This window comes from Gymnoscopelus braueri (assembly GCF_963280865.1).
Source record: "Gymnoscopelus braueri genome assembly, chromosome: 2".
NCBI classification, from domain to species: domain Eukaryota; kingdom Metazoa; phylum Chordata; class Actinopteri; order Myctophiformes; family Myctophidae; genus Gymnoscopelus; species Gymnoscopelus braueri.
Genome location: NC_137604.1, coordinates 35958026 through 35983025, shown reverse-complemented (window position 1 = coordinate 35983025; position 25000 = coordinate 35958026). Strand labels below are relative to the sequence as shown.

Sequence of the window (25000 nt, the reverse complement as noted above, 5' to 3'; positions counted from 1 at the left end):
GCACCCCCATTGTTATGGTCTGTAACATAAGCCCAGCATTGCAGAAAGATTAAATTCTTTTTTTGAATTTTACTGTAGTAGATAATGGCTAATCTATTGAATAGAAAAGAAAGGTCTTTGTAGATTAGAGAATAATTATCCCACATATTGCCCTGGTGTTTATGTTCAGAGATATCACATTGTTGTTTTAGAGGTGTGAATCCTTATATTACACTTCATTTCCTCTTCAATGTTCCTAGTAATCTATGTGTTTTGCCAAACATTATGGCACAATGTCACAGCTCATTGACCATGGTTGTCATTCAATGAAAATCACCTGCTATTTGATTGCAATCCCAGTTGTTTGTGACATCTGCTACAACACAGTATTAAATACTACGAATAGGGAATAGAGGATTACAGTATTTTCATTGAGCTTGTATGTTTATTATTGTATTATTCCACCAACAATATTTTTATTGAGCTTTATTTATTTATTCATTTAACTGTAAAGCACTTTGTAAGTCTATTTTCAAAGGTGGTTTAGAAATTAAGTGTGTTATTATTATTACCTGTGGGACTGTAGTTTGAGAATCACTGCCATGGAGGTCATCGTGAACCATGAAGTTACAGTAAAACATGAAAGTGGCGTTTTATTACACAAGTGCCGTTACAATGGTTTCACCTGACAACGGCAGTTGACCCCTCCACTTGTTTGAAAGAGGATTGAATTAGTTACAGTTGACATGAATTAGTACAGACATGTCAGTCATGGGTCTGATCTGTAGCCTTTGCTACCTCCATGAAGTTTACGCCCCATGTGATCAGAACATGAAAAAGGCTATTTGTTTGTGCTGAATTTTTCCAGATTTGTGCCATAAAAATCATATTGTTTGTTTTTTTGTATTATTATTTTGATTAATTTGACGTCATGAGAGTCGAGACAGATACATACAGACTGACAGACAGACAGTCAGACAGTCAGACATTCCCGGAATTTATAGAGAGATGTTTTATGGGCTGTGATATCACTTTCCACCCCAAGTTATTACAAATCACTCCAAAGTAGTTTCTGTCGTCTGCTCATTTGTGCTGCTGAAAGAAATATTTGTTCTATTTTTAGTCTTTAGATATTAAATCTGTGATGTATTCTAAGGAATAAAACCTTATTTTAACTAATTGAGTGCCAATGACGTCTTTTGACGGCCGTTTTCAGTGTGCCATCAGTGCCAATGACGTATTTTGACGTCACTTAAAAAAACGTTTTTTCTTTTTTCTTTTTTTTTACATTTTTAATCTCAAAGGAACTAGGAGAAAACAATTTTCAAAAAGTCAATGCTCCATCCACTTCAATGTTAAAAAATAAACTGAAAAAATGAGCTGTGACATGAGGTCACAATGACCTCGTTGACATTTGTGAAACCACACCTGAATCACCTCAGTGATTAGCAACCATCAGGGGATCAGTCACACTGAAGACAAACACTCTGTGACCAATTGAAAAGGTAAAATAATAGCCTAATCCTGGCACAGGGATCAACAAGCTTGAAATAAGCCTGGCACTGATTAACAAATCTGTATGGTTGAGTATTAGATTTACAAAATACAGAAACTAGAGTATATGCAGTGGTTGGAGCTGGTCTCCCTACTCTTCTATAGAGGCTATGCACGTGACATCATCGTACCCGGAATTTATGTGGGAACGCCTACTGAGTGGCAAAAAAATACTTTCTGGCCTTGACAGCCCATACATCCAAACGGAAAAGTCCTATCTGATTGTATTAAACAATGTTAAACTCACCAACTTTGCAGCTGTAGGGAAAGCTTGATTTATCCTCTTTCCATCAGCAAAGTTTTTGTTTCATAAAAATCCACCGTAGACATGTTATGAGCTACTTTATGTCAAGAAATTCCGTGCAGGTGATTATTTTTCTAAGTGTTGGAGTTTGGAAGGGCTTGTTTTCAATAACGCAATGTCCTGCTGCCTCCTGCATTATGTGTAATTTCAAAACAGGTGGTACGCAGGACTGTTGAGTGATTTCCAACAAGCGCTTCCAAACTCCAACACTCCTTGCTGCTCAATGTTTTGCCAGAAATTGCCACTCAGTCTAGCTGAGGGGGGTGTGTCCCGGTGGAAAAGTGACGGTGGAAAAGTGACGCATGTGCATCAGAGCCTTCTATTAGAGAGTTGCGCCAATGAGGGGTCAGAAACAGCGTCGGTCACGTGGTTCATGTAGCTGGAAATAGTGACAAGGAGCCGTCGACTTCAATGCATTCCATGAACTTCCGGTTTAGGGATTTGTCACTATTCGCCAATGTATGTGTATGTAGAAGACCTGGCCCGAAGAAGTGAACGGAGTTGGCGTAACTCTCTAATAGATGGCACTGATGTGCATACTCTCTATAGAGAAATAGGCTCTATGCACAGCAGTCATATTATCACTTCCTTCACAGGTGTTACCAATGATGCTAATGAAGGCTCTGTTCCATTTAGTGTAGCGCAGTAGTTCTCAGACCTTTTAATTTCCACGACCCCCATAACTCTGAGAGTGTACAAATGGAACCAAATGGACCCGTAAGAGTCCATTTGGTTCCATTTGTTAGGGTGACCATACGTCCTCTTTTACCCAGACATGTCCTCTTTTGGGGGGCTGTCCGGCCTGTCCGGGGGGGTTTTATAAAATCCTTCAAATGTCCGCGGTTTTGAGAGTTTGGGTAGCGTGTACCCGTGTATCAGTAGGGGGGGACGTATCTTAGCAACGATGAAAGCGCTAACTCTCATTGGTCGTGTCATGAGTAAATGAGCCAATGAGCTGCTGAGCAAACTCTCAGACGCCAGGATCCTAGTGTTGCCATGTCCGCTTATTTACCGCAACTTCTGGACAAGATTTGGCTTGTTTTTCTGGCTTGTTTTTGGAGGTATGTTTCCTTATTTCTCTCACGAGACTTGGCAACACTGCTGACAGGCTGCAGGCTGACAGCAACGACACACACACACACACTCACACACACACACACACACTGGACAGCACATACATCGCGCTGCCTGTCATTTATTGAAAAAAACTCCGACATCTACTGTACACTTCATGGAGTACATCTTTTGTACCAAATTAACCAAATTAAGGTAACAAAACCCCCCTAAAAAAGTAACAAACCCGAAAAAAAACTTTTAATATCTGTAATCTGTCAGAACTCTGCTCAGCCGTTTCCAATGCTGATTTGTCAATTGCATGGTCTTCTTTTTCTCAAGTTCAGTATATTATGTTTTTATGGCTTATTGTGCATGTTGCATATTGCATCGCTTGGCCCCCGTATTGCTGCTTGCGGCAATTTCAGTTTTAATTAACTATATACTTCGTTGACCGGTGTTCCCCCAGGGGTCTGGACTTGGTCCCCTCCCTTTTCCCTCTACACCAAACCTCTTCGGTCAAAATAGTGATGTACAAGCTTGCAACACGTTGTGAGCTTGTAGATTGGCTGTTTTCACAGAATGTTTGCCTATATGACATGCCCAGAATAGGGGCGCTAGGGGTCATGTGGTTTGTGTGATAAATATATAAAGTGTGATATATATATCAATAAATGCATCATAATCCGTCCTTTTTTTGTTTCCACATTAAAACAACTTTATTCAGATGAGTTCATTTCCTGATATTTAAACTAGTAGAAGGAATCCATGATGCGCCTCATGCTCATGAACCTCATGCCGCTGTCCATGCCCATGTTCATGAAGTTCCTGTACTCGCCGGGCCTCATGTACATCATCCTGCCTCTGTAGTTGGCCTGCTCGTACATCAGCCAGTGGCCGTCCATCACGTTGCAGGACATGCAGTTGTTCATCTGGTAACGGTCCATGATGTTCTCACAGTCGTCCATCATCTCGTGCATCTGTCCACCGAAGTTCTCCCTCTCGTAGATCCTCATCCTGTAGTTGCCCCTGTGCATGGGGATCATACGGCAAGACCTGATGGCGTCCCTCATGCCCATCATGCTCTGGTAGTCGGAGTACTCGCCCCTCCTCATGAAGTACTGGTTGCCCATGTAGTTGGTGCGGTCGTACACCATGAAGCAGCCCCTCTCCACCCTGCAGGAGTGGCACCTGTTCATGTAGGAGGACATGTCAGAGCAGTCACTCATGCACTCGTAGGAGCGGCCCTGGAAGTTCTTCTCCTCGTAGAAGGTGATCTTGTTCATCATGTTCATGCCGGAAGACATCTTTGTGTGGAAGTTGTTTCAGCTGTTGCTGCTGCTGCTGCTGCTGTGGCTGTTGGTGAACTGACTTCCTACCTGGCTGAAGCCTCCTTTTGTACAGTACCTGACCGGCAGAGGCTGCTTTGTGTGCCAGGCAGCTCCCCTGACACAGCAACACTCCATAGAAGAGCATAGAGCTGAGCTGAGGTTGTTCAGTGTTTCCACCTCAAAAACCCCTGGAAAGGCTTTTTCTCTGACGGCACAAAGCCTTTACCATTACGACAATACAGACAAGAGGCTGAATGGGTTAACAATGACTAGGGGGTCGACAATGATCTAGCTGATAGACCATTCTGTCTCCCTAGGTGATCTTGTATCAGATCCAGTTGAGACAGAGTATGGGATACCCCCATTTTAGAACCCATTCTCTTCTCATTGTCTCCGCCAGATCGAAGGCATGGCCAAGACTATGTTTTGCCCTCCGTCCGTCCGTCCGTCCGCGTGTCCTACCTTCCGTCTGTGATTAGCTAATATCCGGCGTCGAAAATGCCTTGTTTTGACCACTGTAAAAAGATATGGTCATATGGAGATATGGACATTTTTCAAAGATCCTATCATTGGAGCGGACGAAAGTGACGTTTTTTGGACTGGATTCACATCCGTTCATTCCATTTTACAGGGTCCTAGGATCATTCCTAAGTTGCGTTAGAGCGGCCCTTGTGGGAAAAAATTAAAAAATGGCACTCGACGGGTGTATTTGAAAAAACGGCTATAGCCGGTTTTGGCACTCAATGTGTTAATAACTTGGCACCTTCATACAGTATATCAAGGATTCTATAAAATGTTATGTTCCAACCAGAACACTCAGGTCCTCCTCCGCTCTCGTACTAGATGTTCCCAAAGCACTTCATAAAAACACTGGTGAGGCCGCCTTCTGGGTCTATGGCCCTAAGTTGTGGAATACACTACCACTGGAACTTAAAATGGCCAGCTCTCTTAGGGTTTTTAAGAGTAAGCTGAAGTCCTATTCTTTCAATATGACATTTAATTAAATTGATCTTATGTTCACATCCTACGATTTTTTAATTATTATTTTCCATTTAATTAATTTGTGTTATTTTGCCCTACTTTGACTTGCTCTTCTAGCTTTAACTATACTGTTTAGTTATGTTTCTGTCTGCCAATTGTGTTATTTTTTCTGGCATCCTACTATTTATTATCTAAATTGAAGCCCTTTTTATGTATTTTATGTATTCTTTATTTGGATCCCCATCAGCTTCCCCTGCCGAGGACACTAGTCTTCCTGGGATCCACATAAAAAATCTCAACACAAAACAACATACAATATTCATACAAACAACAACTGACACTTGTCACTCGTCAATTGCTAAATCTAAGTTACACTATTAAAATGCCTATGATAATTAGATAATATAGGAACATAGGTTAAACATCATGTACAAAAACATATTGATCATTTCAGTGGTGTGGTCTCTCTCATTAATATTTATTTAAGATATTTTTTCAATAAGTTGCTAGTGAAGGTGCGATACAAATAAAGTTATTAGTATTATATTAATATTTATTTAAAAATGTGTGACGTATGTCCAAATGAAATGGGCATGGCGCGTAACATTAAGGAAAACTGTATGCTTTTCAGCTTTTGTATGCTTTCAGCAAACGTTCCCAGTGAAGTGTCCTCTTTTTGAGAATTCAGAATATGGTCACCCTACATTTGTACACTCTCAGAGTTACACACCCGTTGGAACCCCCTCAAGGAACCATGAGGGTCCATGGACCCCAAATTTTAGACCCACTGGTGTAGCAGAGTGTTTCCAGTGAGCCAACATGCACAATATCAGCAGCACCCTGACTCTGTTTGACCAGAACGGAACAGAGCCTTCATTAGTATCATTGGCAACACCTGTGAATTTCTTCACAATATAGCTGCTGTGCATAGAGCCTATTAGAGTAGAACACCTACTGGTTGACAAGTAGCCCTGCATGAAGCTCCCCTGGTCAAGCGAGCATTCCCTCTAGCATCAGCGGTAGATGTGCTTAACATAAATGGAAATAAAAGCAGGGTATAGCAATACAACAAAACGAATAATAAAATTAGAAATAGTAAAAGTGCAAAATAAACACCTATAGAATATAGATAATAGGCTAAAAGGGTGTGTTTTAAGATTTCTTTCAAAAATATTTACACTCTCAGCCACCCTTTCACAGGCTTAGCCCAGAGTAGGCTACTACTAGGACCTGCAGGGATCAAGTGGGTTAAGACGTGTTCTTAATACTATGACAGTAGTCAGGGGTGAAGCCATTAAGTGATTTATAGACCAATAAAACTCCTTCTGGTCCTGGTTAACACATGGCAGCTGAGGTCTGTATAAGTTATAGTTGATGCATTGCTTTTTTTGGTAGACCAGAAAGGAAAGTATTACAATAGTCTAGCCTACTAGTGATAAAAGCAGGTATTAATCTCTCTGTCGGCATGTGCTAGGCTTCGATCAGGGAGCACGCAGACCACAATGTAGCCAAATTGGTCAATTAACACACAAACATGGTTCATGTTAAATGCATGATGTCCATGTAAGAACTAAAAGACATCTACACAAATTGCCAAGGGCTGATGAGGCCAGGTTGGTTTTCTTCAGGAGGGGTTTTAAGGACCACCCATTTTCAACCTATCTTCAATTGGTCCTCAATGATACTCATTATAATTTGGTGCCATTTTTGTCTACTCACTCTGTGTCTCAGAGGAGGGCTGTGGACAGTTAAGAAGCCAGCGTAGCAGTGACATCAGCACTAGGCAGGTTTGGTAATTTCAAACAAGATTAAACATGTTTTATATGTTTTTTTATTAATGCGAGAAATTAGCGACTTTGTCGCATGGTACAGTACATACTTCATGCACAGAGCAAGTTCTGTCAGGGACCATTGGTCGGTCTCAGCTCCATGCTTCTATTCTCAACCAATCACATACTCTCTTCATAATAGAGAACCCTATTTAAAATATGGAGTTACTTGTGGTGGAAAGTGATATCACAGATCATGAAATATAACATGAAATATATCAAAAGCCATACTGGCACTAATAAGCACAAATGATCACATGGGGTGATAGCTCTAGGAGGTCTCCAACCATCGTCATTCCTGCTCGCCAACCATTACATGCACTTGTATGTATGTTGAGACTCGTCTGTTAAATCAATAAGGCTATCAGTGTGAGACACTGCAGTTATTATGTCCTGGTCCTCTGGTCAATACAGTGGTTAAGTAACACCAGACTAATAGACGCTGGCCTGCACCTGCGCAGAATCCCACAGAGTGCACGCACATGCACACACAGACTATATTTGCACGTATACATACTGTAATTAGGCCGGTCACAATTATTACATAATTGCCTAATCGCAATTATTTTGCATAGTTGTCATAATCGTTACCATGTTGAAAAATGTTCATACATTTTCTAACATTTTCAAAAAACTAGCTCCGTGGATTTGTGTATACAGTTATTAAATATGTAATTTCCTTGTATAAGTTATTATCTGCCCTGTGCAACTTTTGTTTATGTTCCAATGTTCAATGCCAAAAACACAATAAGATTGTTAATAGCAATTATTTAAGTGACAATTAAGATTGTTGTGATCGTGGCAGCCCTTTATACACGCATCAAGACCAAAGAGCATGAAAGCAATGTTAATGTGATCTGTCTGCTGTAATAAAAGACTATGAGTACTGTTTATAATATACAACAGTAGTGTGGAGATGAGAATTAGGGATGGGATATGAAAGATGGCATTGTTGTGTGTAACTTATTAGTCTGCAGACTGTGTTTATCGTCTCAACAGTAGTTTGCACTTCAACCTTTTAGATTGTGTTTAAGTAGTAAACACAGGAGTGCTCTCCCTTTCTCTCTTTCCTTGTGTGTGTCTATCTGACTCTCTGTATCTTGCTGTGTAATATGATCATTTTGTTTTGCATTTTCCCCTCCTCTTTCCCTCTTTATGTATCTGCTATGCACAATTTATGCTCCGTCGTGTGCCGTTGTCACATGCCGAAAATAGCAGCTCTTGCTGCTCATAGATCGTCGTACACTGTCATACGGCAGAGTATAAATCGGGTTTAAGTCTTTTAATCTCTGCCTACTGCTCTGTGGATAGGATGATTTGTTTGGACAGACAGGTCATTACCGTAACACTTAGAGCTTAGTTTTGCTTGGCTCTGTAGGGGAAGACAATCATTGTAACACCAGTAGTTTAGAGGTTTGCACTTTGCAATGGAGAGGCTTGTAATGGAGGTGATAATGCTGGCACCTGTGGTCTGCTGCTTTTTGGCTCTTGTTTCTGGCACATACAGTATAAAGACACACACACACACACACACACACACACACACACACACACACACACACACACACACACACACACACACACACACACACACACACACACACACACACACACACACACACACACACACACACACACACACACACAGCTGCCCCTCAGCAGAAGCAGAGATTGGAACAGAATGGAATTTGAAACGTTTTAGCCAAAAATGTTTCCACGGTCAAGGTGTTTTTTGCAGAAACGTTTCAGATTTCGTTCCGTTCTCCGACTTCACAGCTGGAGACGATCGATCCACTGGCGCCTCAGGAAATGCAGCTAGCCTTGAAAACACACACACAAATGCACACGCATTCACACATGCATGCACGTGCGCACACACGCATGCACGCACACACGCTCTCGCGCGCACACACACACACACACACACACACACACACACACACACACACACACACACACACACACACACACACACACACGCACACACACAGCATATCTGTCCAGCAGCTTTCAGGTCAGGGTTGTAGAATGCAATCTAGTGTGTCACTATGGGAAATCACCTCTGTGCTCTCACTGTCACACAGTGTCTCTTCTTTCCACTGATACCCCCCCCCCCCCCCCCCACCATCCAATCCCTTCATTCCCCTGGATGGTCTATATACCGTGCTCAGAGCCCCTGCACACACACACATACATTATTGAACGCTCACACACAACACACGTTTCACCGTACTATATGTGTCAGTACTATAGGCCTACAGCTACATATAGCTAAATCTCACAGGCCTATAGCCCTTGTATGGGTCAATAAATTATGAATTTGTGTGTGTGTGTGTGTGTGTGTGTGTGTGTGTGTGTGTGTGTGTGTGTGTGTGTGTGTGTGTGTGTGTGTGTGTGTGTGTGTGTGTGTGTGTGTGTGTGTGTGTGTGTGTGTGTGTGTGTGTGTGTGTGAATGAGAGAGACAGACAGAACAGACAGACAGACAGACAGACAGACAGACAGACAGACAGACAGACAGACAGACAGACAGACAGACAGACAGACAGACAGACAGACAGACAGACAGACAGACAGACAGACAGACAGACAGACAGACAGAGGAATGGGTGAAATTGAGTTAATTCTACACCACAGATCGATTTCTAAACCCATTAACGTGCCACCCACCTCCACCGCCCCCACCCCTCTCTCTCTCTCTCTCTCTCTCTCTTTGTCCACTGATGTGCGTTTCCGTGTGGCTTGTAGGCCTCACGCCGACACAGGGCCCACACCCCCCGCATGAGTTGAGTCCTCCTCTCTGCCCCTCCCCCCACCCCGCCCCCATCCTCCCAGAACCAGTGGGATGTCCCAGGTGTGTGTCCTCTTGTCTCTGCTCACCACCTGCAGCTACGCACAGGTAATCCTTTAACTTCTGTCTTTCTTTCCTTCATTCATTTGTTCTTTCAGTCTTTCTTTATCCCCTGTCTCTCTCTCTGTGTGTATGTGTGCGTGCGTGCGCGTGCGTGCGTGCGTGCGTGCGTGTGGCTGGCTGTATTTCTGTAATTTTCTCTTATCTGTCTGTCTCTCACACTCACTGCCTCATAAAGACAATAAATGGTCTGTCTGTCTATGGTGTGTGATTCATGGGCAGTGGTCTATGGCTTATGGTTGTTATTAACCAACCTACACGCCATGATGAATACTAATGGCCATTCTCTCAGCACTCCTCTCTTGGTTCACATGCAGGAAGATCACCCGATGACACATTCTTCTCCACGTGTCTTTGATCCAAATTTTAACCGCCCAACCACTTTGCCCCAAAACATTTTATATCATTTTGAAAATAGTTAATTTAATTTAATGTTGTATATATTGTTTCACCTAATGACATGCCCAGAATTGGGATGCCAGGGTTAAAGTGGTTAAATCACCCCATTCACCTGCTATTCTATTCTATTCTATTCTATTCTATTCTATTCTATTCTATTCTATTCTCATGGCCATGTTACAATGATAAGATAGTCTCTGCCATGCCTTCGGCCTGGCGGAGACAAAAAGATTGATACTGTAACATGATTATGGGGCGGCCATAGCTGAGTGGTTAGTGAGCCCGCCTAGGGAACCAGACGCCCTGGTTGCCCCAGGTTCGATTCCAGGCTATCCCAGCATATGTGCTGATGATATGAAAAAAAAAAAGAAAAGAACAAAAAAAATAGTGATAACCACGGACAAAAGTGATTACATTTGGTGGAATGTGCTAGGTGAACATATGGAATGCACCGCAGAAAAGCATACACAGCACTTAGTTTACAGGAATCGGTGAAGCAAATATCAATAATGGTGTGTGAAGGCCACAGATATTTCATGTTTCTCAATTATGTTCCAAGAAAAAGCACACCTCTTGGTTCACGGGAAGATCACCCGATGACACAGTCTTCTCCCCGTGTCTTAGATCCACCTTTTAACCGCCTAGCCACTTTGCCACAAAACATTCTATTCGAAAATAGTTTTTAATTGTATTTCATTTTTGATATATTTTTTCACCTAATGACATGCCCAGAATTGGGATGCAAAGGTTAAAGTGGTTAAATCACCCCATTCACCTTCTATTCTATTCTATTCTATTCTATTCTATTATCATGGCCATGTTACAATAATAAGATGTTGTTGCAGTGAGGATGACGATAGTGAAGGCGATAACGATAACACCTCTGACGATAAAGAAAATAATCATGATGTTCATTAGACCAGGCATATTGCTATCAATCACTCACATATCAATCACATATGAAAAAAAAGTCTTAACGATCACACTGAAGTCAGTTTAATTTTCCTCCAGGCATACCCCACTAATACCCTGGAGCTTGTGAAGGAAAGATGGGGCATCTACAAGAACCAGTGCATGGACCACATCAACACCACACCCCCTGCCACTGGTGAGACCCCCTCCCTCTCCGCCACTGTGAGGTCATCAGCATGTGACAGTCGAGTTGAGTCTAGTCTGCGTGAAGTAGGCAGACGCGGTTTTAGGAGACCGGAAGCAGGTTGGAGGCTATTAATTCCAATGGATGAGTGAACGTGAACACAGCTTCTGAACGATTCTTTAGCCCCATGGTCACTAAACTAAACATTGGAACCGATCGTCACAATATCCCCAAGATTTTCATACAAAAATGCCTTTTCTCAGAGAGACAAATCAGGAGAAAATCTACTTTGTTATCAACCTTTCTCTGTCCCAGCAACACACCCTCACGGGATCTAGCACCAGGAAACATAGGACGTTCGCGAAATTTGCCGACAGACGGCGGCGCCCACTTAGGAGGCCAGTTGTAGGATTTGTGTACCATTTCGCCTCTAGTGGTTACAATTGGGATGGCGGATCTTCAATTAACCATCTTTGGTTTAGTTAAGTTTATTTCAATTCAGTTTGGTTAATTTCAGGTGAGTTTGATTTAGTTTAGTTTAAGTTATTTTCCCCCCTACTTCTCAGTTTATTTTAGTGTAGCATACCTTATCTGTTTACTGGTTGAGCAAATTTACACATGTGGACTCATGTATGTAGCAGCTGAGGTTTTATTTACAGGTACAGTAGGTGATTGTTTACCCTGTTTGTTGCTGGGTCCATGCTTACTCTGGTTACTCTGATTTCACACTTGTTGCTCAGGATAAGAGTGTCTAAATTGTAAGTACATTGTTGGAGGTTATGTTGGAGGCTACTATGTATACTGTACAGTGGCATGAGTCCTAAGCCTGACCTATAAGACTGGATCACAGGGTGTACTGGAAACATTCTTCATTATTTTCCTGCAGGGTTGGTGTGTAACCGAACCTTTGACCAGTATGTCTGCTGGCCTGATGGACTCCCAGGAACCACCGTCAATGTCTCCTGTCCATGGTTCCTGCCCTGGCACCACAAAGGTCTGTGCGTGAGCGAGTGTTAATTTCACCCAGACACATGCCCCACGTGCGAGGGGCAATGCAAACATAAGGCTTCCCGTATGTTACTGGACGGTGGTGATCCCACTCACTGCATTAATCAAACAGCTCTGCGTTTTCCCCATGCTTGCAAGATGTGTCTTGTGGGCAGGGTTCGATTCTTTTTGGTCAATATTTGAAATTAAAATGTTCTGGTATATGCCAACAATACCCAACAGTCCAAGCAGCGTTAAAGGGAAAGGCCATGCCGTGCATAAATTACATCAAAGACAGCATCATAATTTATACTTACATAATTTATACTTACATGTATACAGTACAATATTAACATCAACAGATACATTGACCCATACACATGTAAACCAACAGAACAAACAGTGCCAGGTACAAACAAAAACAAACAATCAAAAAGAACAGAAAAATAATCAACTAGAAAAAGTGCTCCTCGAAGCACAGGTCTCCACCAGGTCAGGTAGGTTATTGTGGCCTCCTGTGAAAAGGGTGTCATTTCCTCCTTAGCCTTTCACGGCAATCGGACGCGTTCATGATTTGAGGCATTTTGAGGCACACAACAATTCTTTTTTTAGCAAAAATCGGCCTGCTGGTGGCGCTATATCAGGCCAATGTGAAAAGGGTGGAATTTCTTCCTCGGCCTAGAGGGAATGTGTGTGCAAAGTTTCACGGCAATCGCACGCTCATGATTTGAGGCATTTTGTTCAAAATGAGCTCTCATGCAAACTTTAGATGGCAATCTTAGCCAGTCAGGATGGAATATGAAAAATCGGACAGATCCTTCTTGATCACATGACTACAGTATAGAGATACTGTGTACCGATTTGCATGATGTTTGGACAAAATCTGACTAATCTGAGTAATATCAAAACATTTGTTTTACAAAAGTCGGCCTCCTGGTGGCGCTATAAAAGGCAGGGGTGAAAATTGCAGGGCAGAGGTTTTTCCTTGGCCTCTAGGGGGTGTGCGTGTAAAGTTTCACGCAGATCGGTCCAGTTATAGGTAAAAACGCAAATCGGCCTGTTATAGCGCCACCATGAGGCTGATTTGAACATTTTCAAGTGGCATTTATTTCTCTGCCTAGTGGGAAAATTTCACGGAAACGGCGCGCTGCGTTCATTGCGGCATTTTGTTCAAAACGGACCAATCCTGTAGAAAAGGCAATGTTAGCCAATCAGGATGGAATATGAAAAATTGGACAGATCCGTCTTGATCACATGACTATATAAATACTGTGTAAATCATTTGCGTCATGTTTGGACAAAAACTATAGGAGTAATATTTTAAAAAATGTTTTGCAAAAATCGGCCTCCTGGTGGCGCTATAACAGGCCGATCTGAAAAAATCCACTCTGGCATCCAGGGAGTGTGTGTGCGCAGTTTCACTGCAATCGGGCCAACGGTGCCGGAGATTAGTACACACACACACACACACATGGATGGACGGACGGACGGACGGATAGGGTGCAAAACATAGTCTCGGCCATGCCTTCAGCCTGGCGGAGACAAAATGATTGATACTGCAACATGATTCATTGAGTTCAGGTGATAAAGAACAATTTTTTTTGTGTTTACCACAGACAAAAGTTTGGAGGAATGTGAATGCACCGCAGAATAGCATATTGAATGCACCACAGAAAAACATATTGAATGCAACGCAGATGCAGAATAGCATACACAGCACTTAGTTCACAGGAATTGGTAAAGCAAACATCAATAATGGTGTGTGAAGGCCACAGATATTTCCCGTTTCTCAATTATGTTCCAACAAAAAGTGTGTGTTTGTGTGTGTGTGTGTGTGTGTGTGTGTGTGTGTGTGTGTGTGTGTGTGTGTGTGTGTGTGTGTGTGTGTGTGTGTGTGTGCGTGCGTGCGTGCGTGCGTGCGTGCGTGCGTGCGTGCGTGCGTGCGTGCGTGCGTGCGTGCGTGCGTGCGTGCGTGCGTGCGTGCGTGCGTGCGTGCGTGCGTGCGTGCGTGCGTGCGTGCGTGTGCGAGTGTGTCTGTGTGCGTGTGTGTGTGTGTCCAGTCCAGCAGGGTCTTGTGTACAGAGTGTGTGGTACGGATGGCCACTGGACACAAAAGAACACCAGTGAATGCGACGATGACCCTGGTCAGGTGAGGAGTGTGTGCAGAGAAAACGGCAAATGTTTAGCCAGTCATGGGGAAGTATTGAAGAGTCAATTAAATATGCATTTCTAGTGTAAATCATATAGGAAATGAACATTTTGCGACAAGAAATTAATCTGTTATTAACTTACATACACGTTGATTTAATAGTGTATACATTGTTTTGCGAGTAAATTACTTGGGTTTAATGATTTATGTTGGTTTGATTGTTTTCATATTAATTTCTATATTACAGTAAATATTGGTTTACAGAAATCTATTGGTTTGCACCTTGATTTGCTTGTATTTATGTTGGTTTGTACAGTAAATATACAAATTGATTTATAGATTTTTACTTTTATGCATAATGGCTTGTAATTATAAATGTGTATACTAAATTGTTTTGTTATCATATCAGTAGGATTCTTACTATATGCATTGGTATTTATTAATTGATTTATATATTGGCTCATAATTTATTTAAAAAAAAAATCCTTAGAATTTTATCCCACGATTTTGTAACCCTATTTTTTACACCCAGTGCCAATTGTCTATGTAATCCTGGGCACTACCTTCCCTCTGCCAACCTAGGGAGGCCAGGGCCGAGCTCATGCCTCCTTCAATGTATGAGAGCCAACTGACCTTCTTGTCACCTGACAGGGGAGTGTTTCCCTGGTTGGACGTAGCGCGTGGAAGGAACACGTTATTCCAACCAGTTCCCTTCCCCTCCATCAGGCGCCCCGGCTGGCCAGGGGGAGGCAGTATAGTGACCAGGATTACTGCATGTTTTTGTGAGGGTACCTACCCTAGGAGACACGGGGAGAACATGCAAACTCCACACAGAAAGGCCCTTTCGCCAACCCCACCTAGGGTATGGGCACTGATGACGCGGAGGAGAGAACACGCCCCCAGCGCCCACAGCGTCCCCTGCGGGAATCGAAATACTATTTCCCATTTGGCTTCCCATACGTTACTGTAATTGACAACTGTTGTGAAAAGTCTCAAACATGCACTAGTAATTCTTCACATGACTAACTGTATTGTGTGTCTCTGTCTCCATTTCTACAGCAGCAGTATGGCCGCATCCTCAGCCAGTTACGGGCAATGTACACGGTGGGATACTCACTGTCCCTGGGAGCACTCATATTAGCCCTGGGGATCCTTATCAAATTCAGGTAACATTGGAAGAAAGAAAGACAAGAAAGAAAGAAAGAAAGAAAGAAAGAAAGAAAGAAAGAAAGAAAGAAAGAAGGAAAGAAAGAAAGAAAGAAAGAAAGAAAGAAAGAAAGAAAGAAAGAAAGAAAGAAAGAAAGAAAGAAAGAACGAACAAACGAACGAAAACACTAAAAGAATAAGTAGTTTGTACAATAATACATAAAATAGTGCATTCTGTACATGCAGCACATCGTAACAAATCGATGGGAAACATATTCTCCTATCTTCACCAATCCTTCCTTGTGCAGGAAGCTCCACTGTATGAGGAACAACATCCACATGAACCTGTTTGCCTCCTTCATCCTGAGAGCTGTGTCCATCTTGGTCAAAGACGCTCTGCTTGACACGTTGGCCTTCACACTGGACCCCAGGAACAATGCAGACCACCACCAAGAGAAATGGGCCAACATACGAGTAAGTACCCACACGCATACTTGTGCACACAAGCAAATACGTGCATATGTACGCACACATAAAGCCTGCAAGGCCTTTATGTGACATTCAGTAAGTCCCATTTTATGCAAAACATTATTTGGCAACAATGTGTCCTACTCCTGACTGTTTGTGCACAACTGTAGTCCCAGGTTCCCAGAAGCAGGACTTCCCGTTTCCTGTTCCGGTTAATTTTCGTTTGATTGGCTCGGCCAGTCAAAACACACATGACACCTTCACATGTGTTCACATCTGCTGCTGAGCCAACCAAACAAAGCTATGGGAAAATAAACCGGAACAAAAAACCTGTATGCCACCCTCTCAAAATCCAGGACTGCAGTTATGTACAGAGCAATTTCTTCTATTCTTACTGTGATTTCTGTCCAGCAACAACTCAGTCATAGAACTAATATGGTTCTACTCTACAAATTGCTAAATTCTATCAGACCCACAAATGTAATGAGTTTTCTGTCTTCTTCCAAGAAAACATTTATCAGAGAATATCTTAATCTAAATGTAAATTCTGCCAAGATCTTATAGACCATGTACAGTAGTTGCTCAATCTTGAATAATTTAAATGGACAAACCAAGGACAGCTCACATCATTACTGTACATGCACCTATTGGTGAATGGTTCAGCGCCACCACTGATGGACAGCAACAGGTCATGTGCATTGTGACTCTCCTAGCACCATGCTTTTTTACACAAGAATAATAAACACCCACGAGAGCAACGCAGCATATACTGTAGAACAGCTACAGTAGCCCCCCTGGCTGTCTCAGTCTCCACAGAGGCAGGCTATATGCTTGAAGTTAATTCATTGCCATCTTTCAGTATTAACTCTATCTCAGACTCGTACTCTCTCTAGGTTTGTGTTAGTGGAAAGGAAATGAAATAACATCTGATCACACTCAACCCAGGTGTGTCCAAATAAGGTTGTCATATTGAATAGAATGATGTATGAACATTTACTATAATTGGTTGACTGAATATTACTACAGTACAATTTAACACACAATAATCTTTATGACTATTCAAAATATGATATTGTAAAAACAAAAGAAAAGAAAGGAAAAGTATTGGGGAGCAAGGAGACATGGGGGCAACACACCCCTTATTAACCCCCTAATGCCAGGCCTGCATTTTAGTCTCGTTAGATCTAAGCCTTTAACATTGTTCATGAGGTTAATAGAATTTTTGGTGGCCTATCTGGCCATGTTCTTCTCTTTGGGATCCCTTAAAGCTCAGTTGCTGGTCCATTGCTTTTTTAATCTATGCCCCCACTTGCTAACATCATAAAGAGACATTTGCCTTTTTCTGAGCGATGATACACAGCATGCTGATGCTGATGTTCTCTGGTAGTTTATTATCTACCTATCCATTGTCCTGTGTGATGTCTCAGGCTGTGGCTTGGTGCCGTGGGGCCATGGTGATGATGCAGTACAGTGTCATGGCCAACAACTATTGGCTGCTGGTGGAGGGCATATATCTACATAGTCTGCTGGTCATCACTGTCTTCACTGAGAGGAACTACTTCTACATCTATCTGGCCATTGGCTGGGGTGAGTATGGTGTGTCACACGCACACGCACACACACACACACACACACACACACACACACACACACACACACACACACACACACACACACACACGCGTGCACTTATAAATGGATACAGTTACACACTCATGCAAAACACAAACCAGATCATGCATACACACCCCATACAGTACGCACACATGTTGTATGTATTGGTAAATTGCAGTGTATTGTCACTCATTATACAACAGGTAGTTCCGACCAAGCAATCTGATTGGTTGAAATAGCTCTCTAGCCGTGCTTCAAACCAGCATCATAGCACGGGCCTAATCACATTAATAAATCACTCCGCACTGCAGTCCGCACCTGATTAGACCATATATGGTACAGCTGTGCTGTGACGTCACGCTGTCCCACGGTAGGAAAACAAACAGCACGGCGAAAATAGCCGATCTACAAGTTCACAACGTGTCGCCAGGTATCGCACGGCGAAAATAGCCTATCTACAAGTTTGCGTCGCCATCGCGACGCGTTGTCAGCTTGTAGATCAGTTATTTTGGCCACGTGACACGGTCGTACGACAGAGCATATAGCCTACTGGAATTCATTCCACTGCGCAAGCATTGATAGCTCAGCTGTGTTGATGAGACGGTGCCTCAGGCTCATAGCGCTGCTACAGGGACTATTTAATGTCTCAGTGAAAAACTCTTCTCTTTACAGGGAAACGGATAATAGCGAAACATTTTTATTATGAATTGCTCCACAATATGAATACATTTGGATGTGTTTTGTTGGTAACTGTTGTATAATCGCAATATTACACTCGAGGGTGTGCTTTACCTTACATTATTGGCACTTCTGTGATGCTCGCGGAACTCGGCTTCGCCTCGTTCCTGACCGCATCACAGGCGTGCCAATAATGACGGTAAAGCACACCCTCTCGTGTAATATTGCTTAAGTATAGTGTGTACCTGGAAATACATTTTTGGTTGAGGTGATGTGATGATGATGATTTGGTCCATACAGAAGTGTGTTTGTCCTTCCCAGGAGCGCCCCTCATATTCGTCTTGCCTTGGGTTACAGTGAAATATCTGTATGAGAATGTAGAGTAAGTGATTTTCATTCTCATTTCCATGAAGTCATATTCACATAATGAGCATAATGGATATTCTTTTCTGGGGACCATGTTGACCATGTATGATAGCAGCAGTAAATTGCAAACGAAAGTGTGTGTGTGTGTGTGTGTGTGTGTGTGTGTGTGTGTGTGTGTGTGTGTGTGTGTGTGTGTGTGTGTGTGTGTGTGTGTGCGTGTGTGTGCGTGTGTGCGTGTGTGCGTGTGTGTGTGTGTGTGTAGATGCTGGGAGAGGAATATTAACATGGGATACTGGTGGATCATCCGCTCTCCCATACTGTTTGCTTATCTGGTAAGTGTCTCTATACCATATGTCTCTCTCTTTCTGGTATATCTGTTTCTTTCTCTCTCGTACATCTGTCTGTCTCTCTCTCTGGTGCATCTGTCTATCTGTGGCACACATGTCTCTGGCTGGTACGTCTGTACCAGCCACTTATTAGAAACTAGACACTTATGCAATCTCACTCGCACGCACGCACGCACGCACGCACGCACGCACGCACGCACGCACGCACGCACGCACGCACGCACGCACGCACGCACGCACGCACGCACGCACGCACGCACGCACGCACGCACGCACGCACGCACGCACGCACGCACACACACACACACACACACACACACACACACACACACACACACACACACACACACACACACACACACACACACACACACACACACACACACACACTTCTGGAATCCCTTTCCCAGAATGTGTACATACGTTTGTTTTACTCTCCCGCATTGCCATGGAGACGTCTTTTTCCATCATCCTCCGGCGCCGGTCAGACACAGTCACAAGCTAGTTAAATCATGGATTTATGCATTGAATACAAATTAATGACAAAGGCCCCATGGCAGCCAAGGACGTATATGTACAGTACAAACATACCGTTACTGTACACACACACATACACACTCAGCCACGTTGAGCAGTGGATCATGAGGCTCTCATCCAGACTCTGGTGAATTCTGTTTATTGTAAATCATGCATGGATTTACCGTCTCTATATATATATCAAAGTAGGTACATAATCCCTATAGCTTAGTTAGTGTGTAACCAACAACACTCAGTCCCGTCTTCACACCCAAATAAGCGTTATATCTGTATTACACCCACACTTTCATTAAGACAATATGCAATTGGTGCCACATTTAGACAGCTAATACTTTCTCTGCAGGGATGATTGATGTTCTCTGTCATGCGAAATGTTTCTGTACTGGATCACAACAAGCGGTGTGCGTGCGTGCGTGCATGTGTGTGTGTGTGTGTGTGTGTGTGTGTGTGTGTGTGTGTGTGTGTGTGTGTGTGTGTGCGTGTGCGTGTATGTGCGCATGCGTGTATGCATTTGCATGTGTGTGCAGCATGCTTGTGCTCCTGAGGCATGCGTGTTTGTGAATTAAGATTATACTGTACCATATGGGTGGAGTGCAAGTGTCCATGGATGAATTCTATCCAGCTATATATAGAGGCAATACAATTACTCTGCCACACACACACACACACACACTTAATCTCGGACTGTCGAATGATGTCTCATACTCATTTTATCCCCCTATAGATTAACTTCATCATCTTCGTCCGAATTATCAAGATCCTAATGTCTAAACTCAAAGCTCATCAAATGAGATACACAGACTACAAGTTCAGGTGAGGAAAAACATGAGATTTTTGCAATTTAGTAGAAGAAATGGAAATTTGTTCCATCTCCAGTGCACTCATCATGGTCGTTGGGATCCTTGTCCTCCCAGCCACTCAAAAGGCTGACAAAGGCTGCGGGGCTAAACAACCTTCAATGTGAAATGTTATGAATGTTTCGCTTAGTTGTGCAACTGTAGTATCGCAAAGGTACAGACCCACTCTGGTCCATTTTACATACAGTATCAGATTTTACAGTGTCTACAGTAAATGTATCTTTTGTGTAAATGATATTTTTGTTATTCCATAATATATATTTCATGCTAATACAAAAACAATAGTATAATTGTCACACTCTGACCTAGTGAGGGTAGTATTTGCCAAAAGTCAGTTTGAAAACAATAGTAAAATAGCTAAACTGCCAAAAATACTGAAAAATCACCAGACAGAATCCTTGATGATGCAGAGAAGAAGTGGGTTTTATTCATCTTGTTACAGATCAGGAAAAGCGTGAACAAAAAATGAAGCACAGCTAAACTCTATTTACATATAGGTTGGCCTTGGATCCTTCATTCTCAACAGTCCTTCCTTGACTGCCAAGCAATGGCAGTTGGGGGGAACTAAGAAGGGGGTCCTTATATAGGCTAGGCCCCTCCTATTGGACCATACCAATCCTGAATCAAATCCTCAATTTAACCAGCTAATTCCCAATGTCCAGAGACATTACAATTCATAGACACATTTTAAAGTGTCATCACATATTACTCAACGAATGACCCACATCATGATAATTAATAATAATTAGATTACCCAATGTCCCACTTTACACCAACCCACCGTTGGTATGGTTCAGCATGGATGGACTGAGCATGCTCCCTACACTGGAGTCAATGCAATCAAACAATCAACCATCAAACAATACATCAATACAATCAAACAAATATCATTCTCTGCAACTTAAACAATAAAGAATAATTCAAACTTTAACTTTAATGTGTGATAGCATTCCTGTTATAGGTTTGGGGAAAATAACACAGGAACTTACTATATTAGGCAATATGTATAGTATCATTGGCTGGGTGAACTGCCAGAGTAATGATAAACATTTGCCTTATTCCCTATTTGTCTGTGGCCAGATTAGCAAAGTCCACTCTCACCCTCATCCCCCTGCTGGGGATCCATGCTGTTCTGTTCACCTTCGTCATCGACGAGTCTGTCCCCAAGGGTTCCATGCTGCGTCTCATCCGCCTCTTCTGTGACCTGCTCTTCAACTCCTTCCAGGTCAGGGATCGACACTTCTCCACCAACCACATTCTCTTAAGTACTTCCAACGCATTAAACTCCTCAGTCTTCATTTAACTCAGAGAGTGCACACATGTAACCAAATGTCCATTTGGTTACATTTGTGCACTCTCAGAGTTACAAATGGAATTAACACTGTGGATTTTACGATGCACCTTTGAAATGTTGACCATTACAACCATATTATTCAATTTCGTATTTATTCTTTGGTGTGTTGGTTCAATATGTAAGGTTTTCACTTTCGCTCTCATGTCATGGCATTTTTAGAGTGTCTATATAGGCAGACAGAGCAAATGTAAACAGAACAGCTGTACCTCCATCCCTGTATATAAATGAAACTAATGCATGAAACTAATTGCTCTCTCCTCAGGGCCTGCTGGTGGCTATCTTGTATTGCTTTGTCAACAAAGAGGTGAGTCACAGTGAGCGTTCACCTATACTGGTGACAAGAGTAGCAGAGCAAATCTTCTATAGCAAGCAATATATGCTGTCAAATGTAGTGCAACCTGCACATTTGGTGTAAAATCACGAGTGTTAACTTAAGGGCTTTTCTGTGTACAGTAACAGTTCCTCCCCTTCTTGTTTAGAGAAGACAGGTAAGGCATTCTTCATAATCAGCACACTACTACCAACTGTATATGCTTAAAGTCATACTGTGTAACTTAACTTGTAACAGAAGTTATTTTGGTATAATCTTTCACTGGTATATTTAATAACCATTCCACATAAATGTGTTTTTTGACAACTTCTCGAAACATTATTAAACACTATTTATTTTTATTAGCGAGTGTCTACCCGACACCCCTCTGGCACCCCCCGGCGACCCCCACTTTGAAAATCTGTGTCCTATCTCCCTTGTGCCAAACCTCTCAATCCACCTCTACCTTCGTCTGTCCTTTTGCCTTGCTCTCGCTCCCATCATCGTCGACCCCAGGTGCAGTCAGAGATGCTCAAAAAGTGGAGGAGGTGGAAGCTGGGCAAGGACATAGACGAGGAGTACCGCCACACCCACAGTCACACCCACAGCCACACGCCACACATCAAGACGGGCAGCATCGTCTCGGACAACCTGCCCGACTTCCAGGACAACAGTGACCCCGGCGTCAGTGACTCCGGCGTCAGTGACTCCCACGGTGCACTTCGCGCCGAGGCCAACCCGGCCTGTGTCGCCTCCACGGGTCCCGAGGAGAACCGCCGCCTCGTGGTCTCCTACAGCAACGGGACAGGGAAAGGCAGGTGTGGAAAGGGCAGACTCACCTGGCACTGCCTGTCCCTGCCACAGCGGCGCCCTGACCCTAACACCAGTACCAACACAGAGAACATTTCTCTGGAGGACAGAGCACAGTGCCCTGTGCAGGCCCTGGCACCAGATGAGTCTAATGTGTGAGGGAGGGGGGGGGTGCTCGTTCATCTTGCTTGACATTAGATCATCTTGCTTAGATCTTGCTTGACATTTGTCCTGCTCTGCCAAAGGCAGGTAAGCCCAGGAGGTCGGTTGAGGATGAGGTATGATCCTGAACTGGTCCAAGTGTTTCTGTTCTGACGGCGAAAACAATGTTTTCAACTGACCAGCTGCGAATTCCTATTTATTGGTTTTGGAATGTTATGTTGGGTATAAGCGTGTGCATGCGAACGTGTGTGTGCGTGCGCGTGCGTGCGTGTGCGTGTGTGTGCGTGTGTGTGTGTGTGTGTGTGTGTGTGTGTGTGTGTGTGTGTGTGTGTGTGTGTGTGTGTGTGTGTGTGTGTGTGTGTGTGTGTGTGTGTGTGTGTCCGTGCGTACTAGTGTGCGATAGTATATGGAGGAGACTGCTGTTTGGATGCTGGACCTTTCAGTCTGTATAGATACAGTATCAGCGTTGTAACTTAAGCCATGCTTGTGTCGTATGTCTGTGTACTCAAACAAAAAGATGTACAAAACATATTGTGTCAAATTGCCTTTCTCTCCATGAACATGAATGTTAAATGCAGTACACCTGGCAAGCCATATAGGTCCTCCCCTCGTGACACATTAAAGCATATACATAGCAGTCAGTGACGGCCTCACACAACGTGCCATCTCCGAGGAAAGAACGAGACAGGACACTCTGGAGACTGTAGAATGCTCTGGAATTTTGAAGCATTCCAAAAGATGCATCTAGAACTGTGGGGGACTTGAGAGAGAGGCTCAGTTGGAGTCTCTGACATTATTCAGGTTTTAACAACGACAAATGCTGGCCACGGACATCTGTACCAATACATCCCTCTAGTGCAGTGGTTCTCAAAGTGGGGTCCATATATGGGCATAAAAGGACATAGGCAGTGGTGGAGAAAGTACTCAAATATTTTACTTAAGTAAAAGTATCAATACTGCAATGTAGAAGTACTCTGTTACAAGTAAAAGTCAGGAATTCTGAATTTACTTGAGTAAATGTACAAAAGTATCGGTATCAAAATGTACTTAAAGTAGCAAAAGTAAAAATCCTAAAATGTTTGAAAATAGCAGATCTACAAGCTATGCGACGCGTTGTGAGCTTGTAGATCGGCTATTTTCAAATAGTGGTTAATGTATGTTTTATAATGTAATAATTAATATCTGCAAAGTAAGTTTTCAAACAATTGTAGTGGAGTAAAAGTACAATATTTGCCTCTGAGATGTAGTGGAGTAGAAGTAAAAGTATAGACAATTGGAAATACTCCAGTAAAGTAAAAGTACCTCAAAATTGTACTTAAGTACAGTACTTGAGTAAATGTACTTAGTTACTTTACACCACTGGACACAGGCAGACAGACGGACACAGAGTTCTACATATATGGGCACAAAAGGTACACAGACAGACTGGTACAATGGGTACTGTGACAATGGGTACACGGGGTATTGCATAACCGGGTGGGGCATGCATACTTCATAATTTGGGGGTCCTTGACATGAAAACGTTTGAGAACCACTGCTTTAGTGTTTCTCTCTTTATCTCATTTGTACGCGGCAGGCATGGAAGCCTTTTAGCTCTCTCCCTTTCTGCCTCTTTCTCTTGAATGCCTTCCTCTCTTTTATTCTAAATCACATTATATCACGCTTGAATGTATATAGCAAACACAGACCAATGTTGATAATATCTATACATGAAGTATAGAAGCAGAAGCTTTTAACGTTATGTTCATCGTTTTTCTTTGTTTTAGTGATAAAGAAAGTCA

The 25000-nt window shown here is 42.8% G+C and overlaps 2 protein-coding genes across 4 annotated transcripts in view; one reads left to right on the top strand and one right to left on the bottom strand.

Moving 5' to 3' along the window:
• The window catches only part of gcgrb (glucagon receptor b), a 62442-nt gene that overhangs the window by 36373 nt on the left and 1069 nt on the right, over window positions 1–25000 (top strand). Inside the window, exons 2-14 of one of the 3 annotated variants that reach the window (XM_080449912.1) lie at window positions 9777–9927; window positions 11350–11446; window positions 12321–12428; window positions 14482–14570; window positions 15630–15736; window positions 16025–16190; window positions 17612–17771; window positions 18777–18858; window positions 19105–19174; window positions 20451–20539; window positions 21664–21808; window positions 22200–22241; window positions 22764–25000. The exon at window positions 22764–25000 is cut by the window's right edge and continues 1069 nt beyond it. In XM_080449912.1, the coding sequence (XP_080306038.1) occupies window positions 9874–9927; window positions 11350–11446; window positions 12321–12428; window positions 14482–14570; window positions 15630–15736; window positions 16025–16190; window positions 17612–17771; window positions 18777–18858; window positions 19105–19174; window positions 20451–20539; window positions 21664–21808; window positions 22200–22241; window positions 22764–23216 (1662 nt within the window). In that variant the 5' untranslated portion in view covers window positions 9777–9873 and the 3' untranslated portion in view covers window positions 23217–25000. Of the gene's footprint in view, window positions 1–9776; window positions 9928–11349; window positions 11447–12320; window positions 12429–14481; window positions 14571–15629; window positions 15737–16024; window positions 16191–17611; window positions 17772–18776; window positions 18859–19104; window positions 19175–20450; window positions 20540–21663; window positions 21809–22199; window positions 22242–22763 lie in introns of those variants that run through there. The other 2 variants (XM_080449913.1, XM_080449914.1) reach the window with 2 other exon arrangements.
• On the bottom strand, window positions 3643–4197 carry LOC308097679 (gamma-crystallin M2-like; the record flags this gene model as incomplete). The annotated part of the gene is made up of 1 exon (XM_080445633.1): window positions 3643–4197. One exon carries the CDS (start codon window positions 4195–4197, stop codon window positions 3643–3645), a length of 555 nt encoding a protein of 184 aa, XP_080301759.1.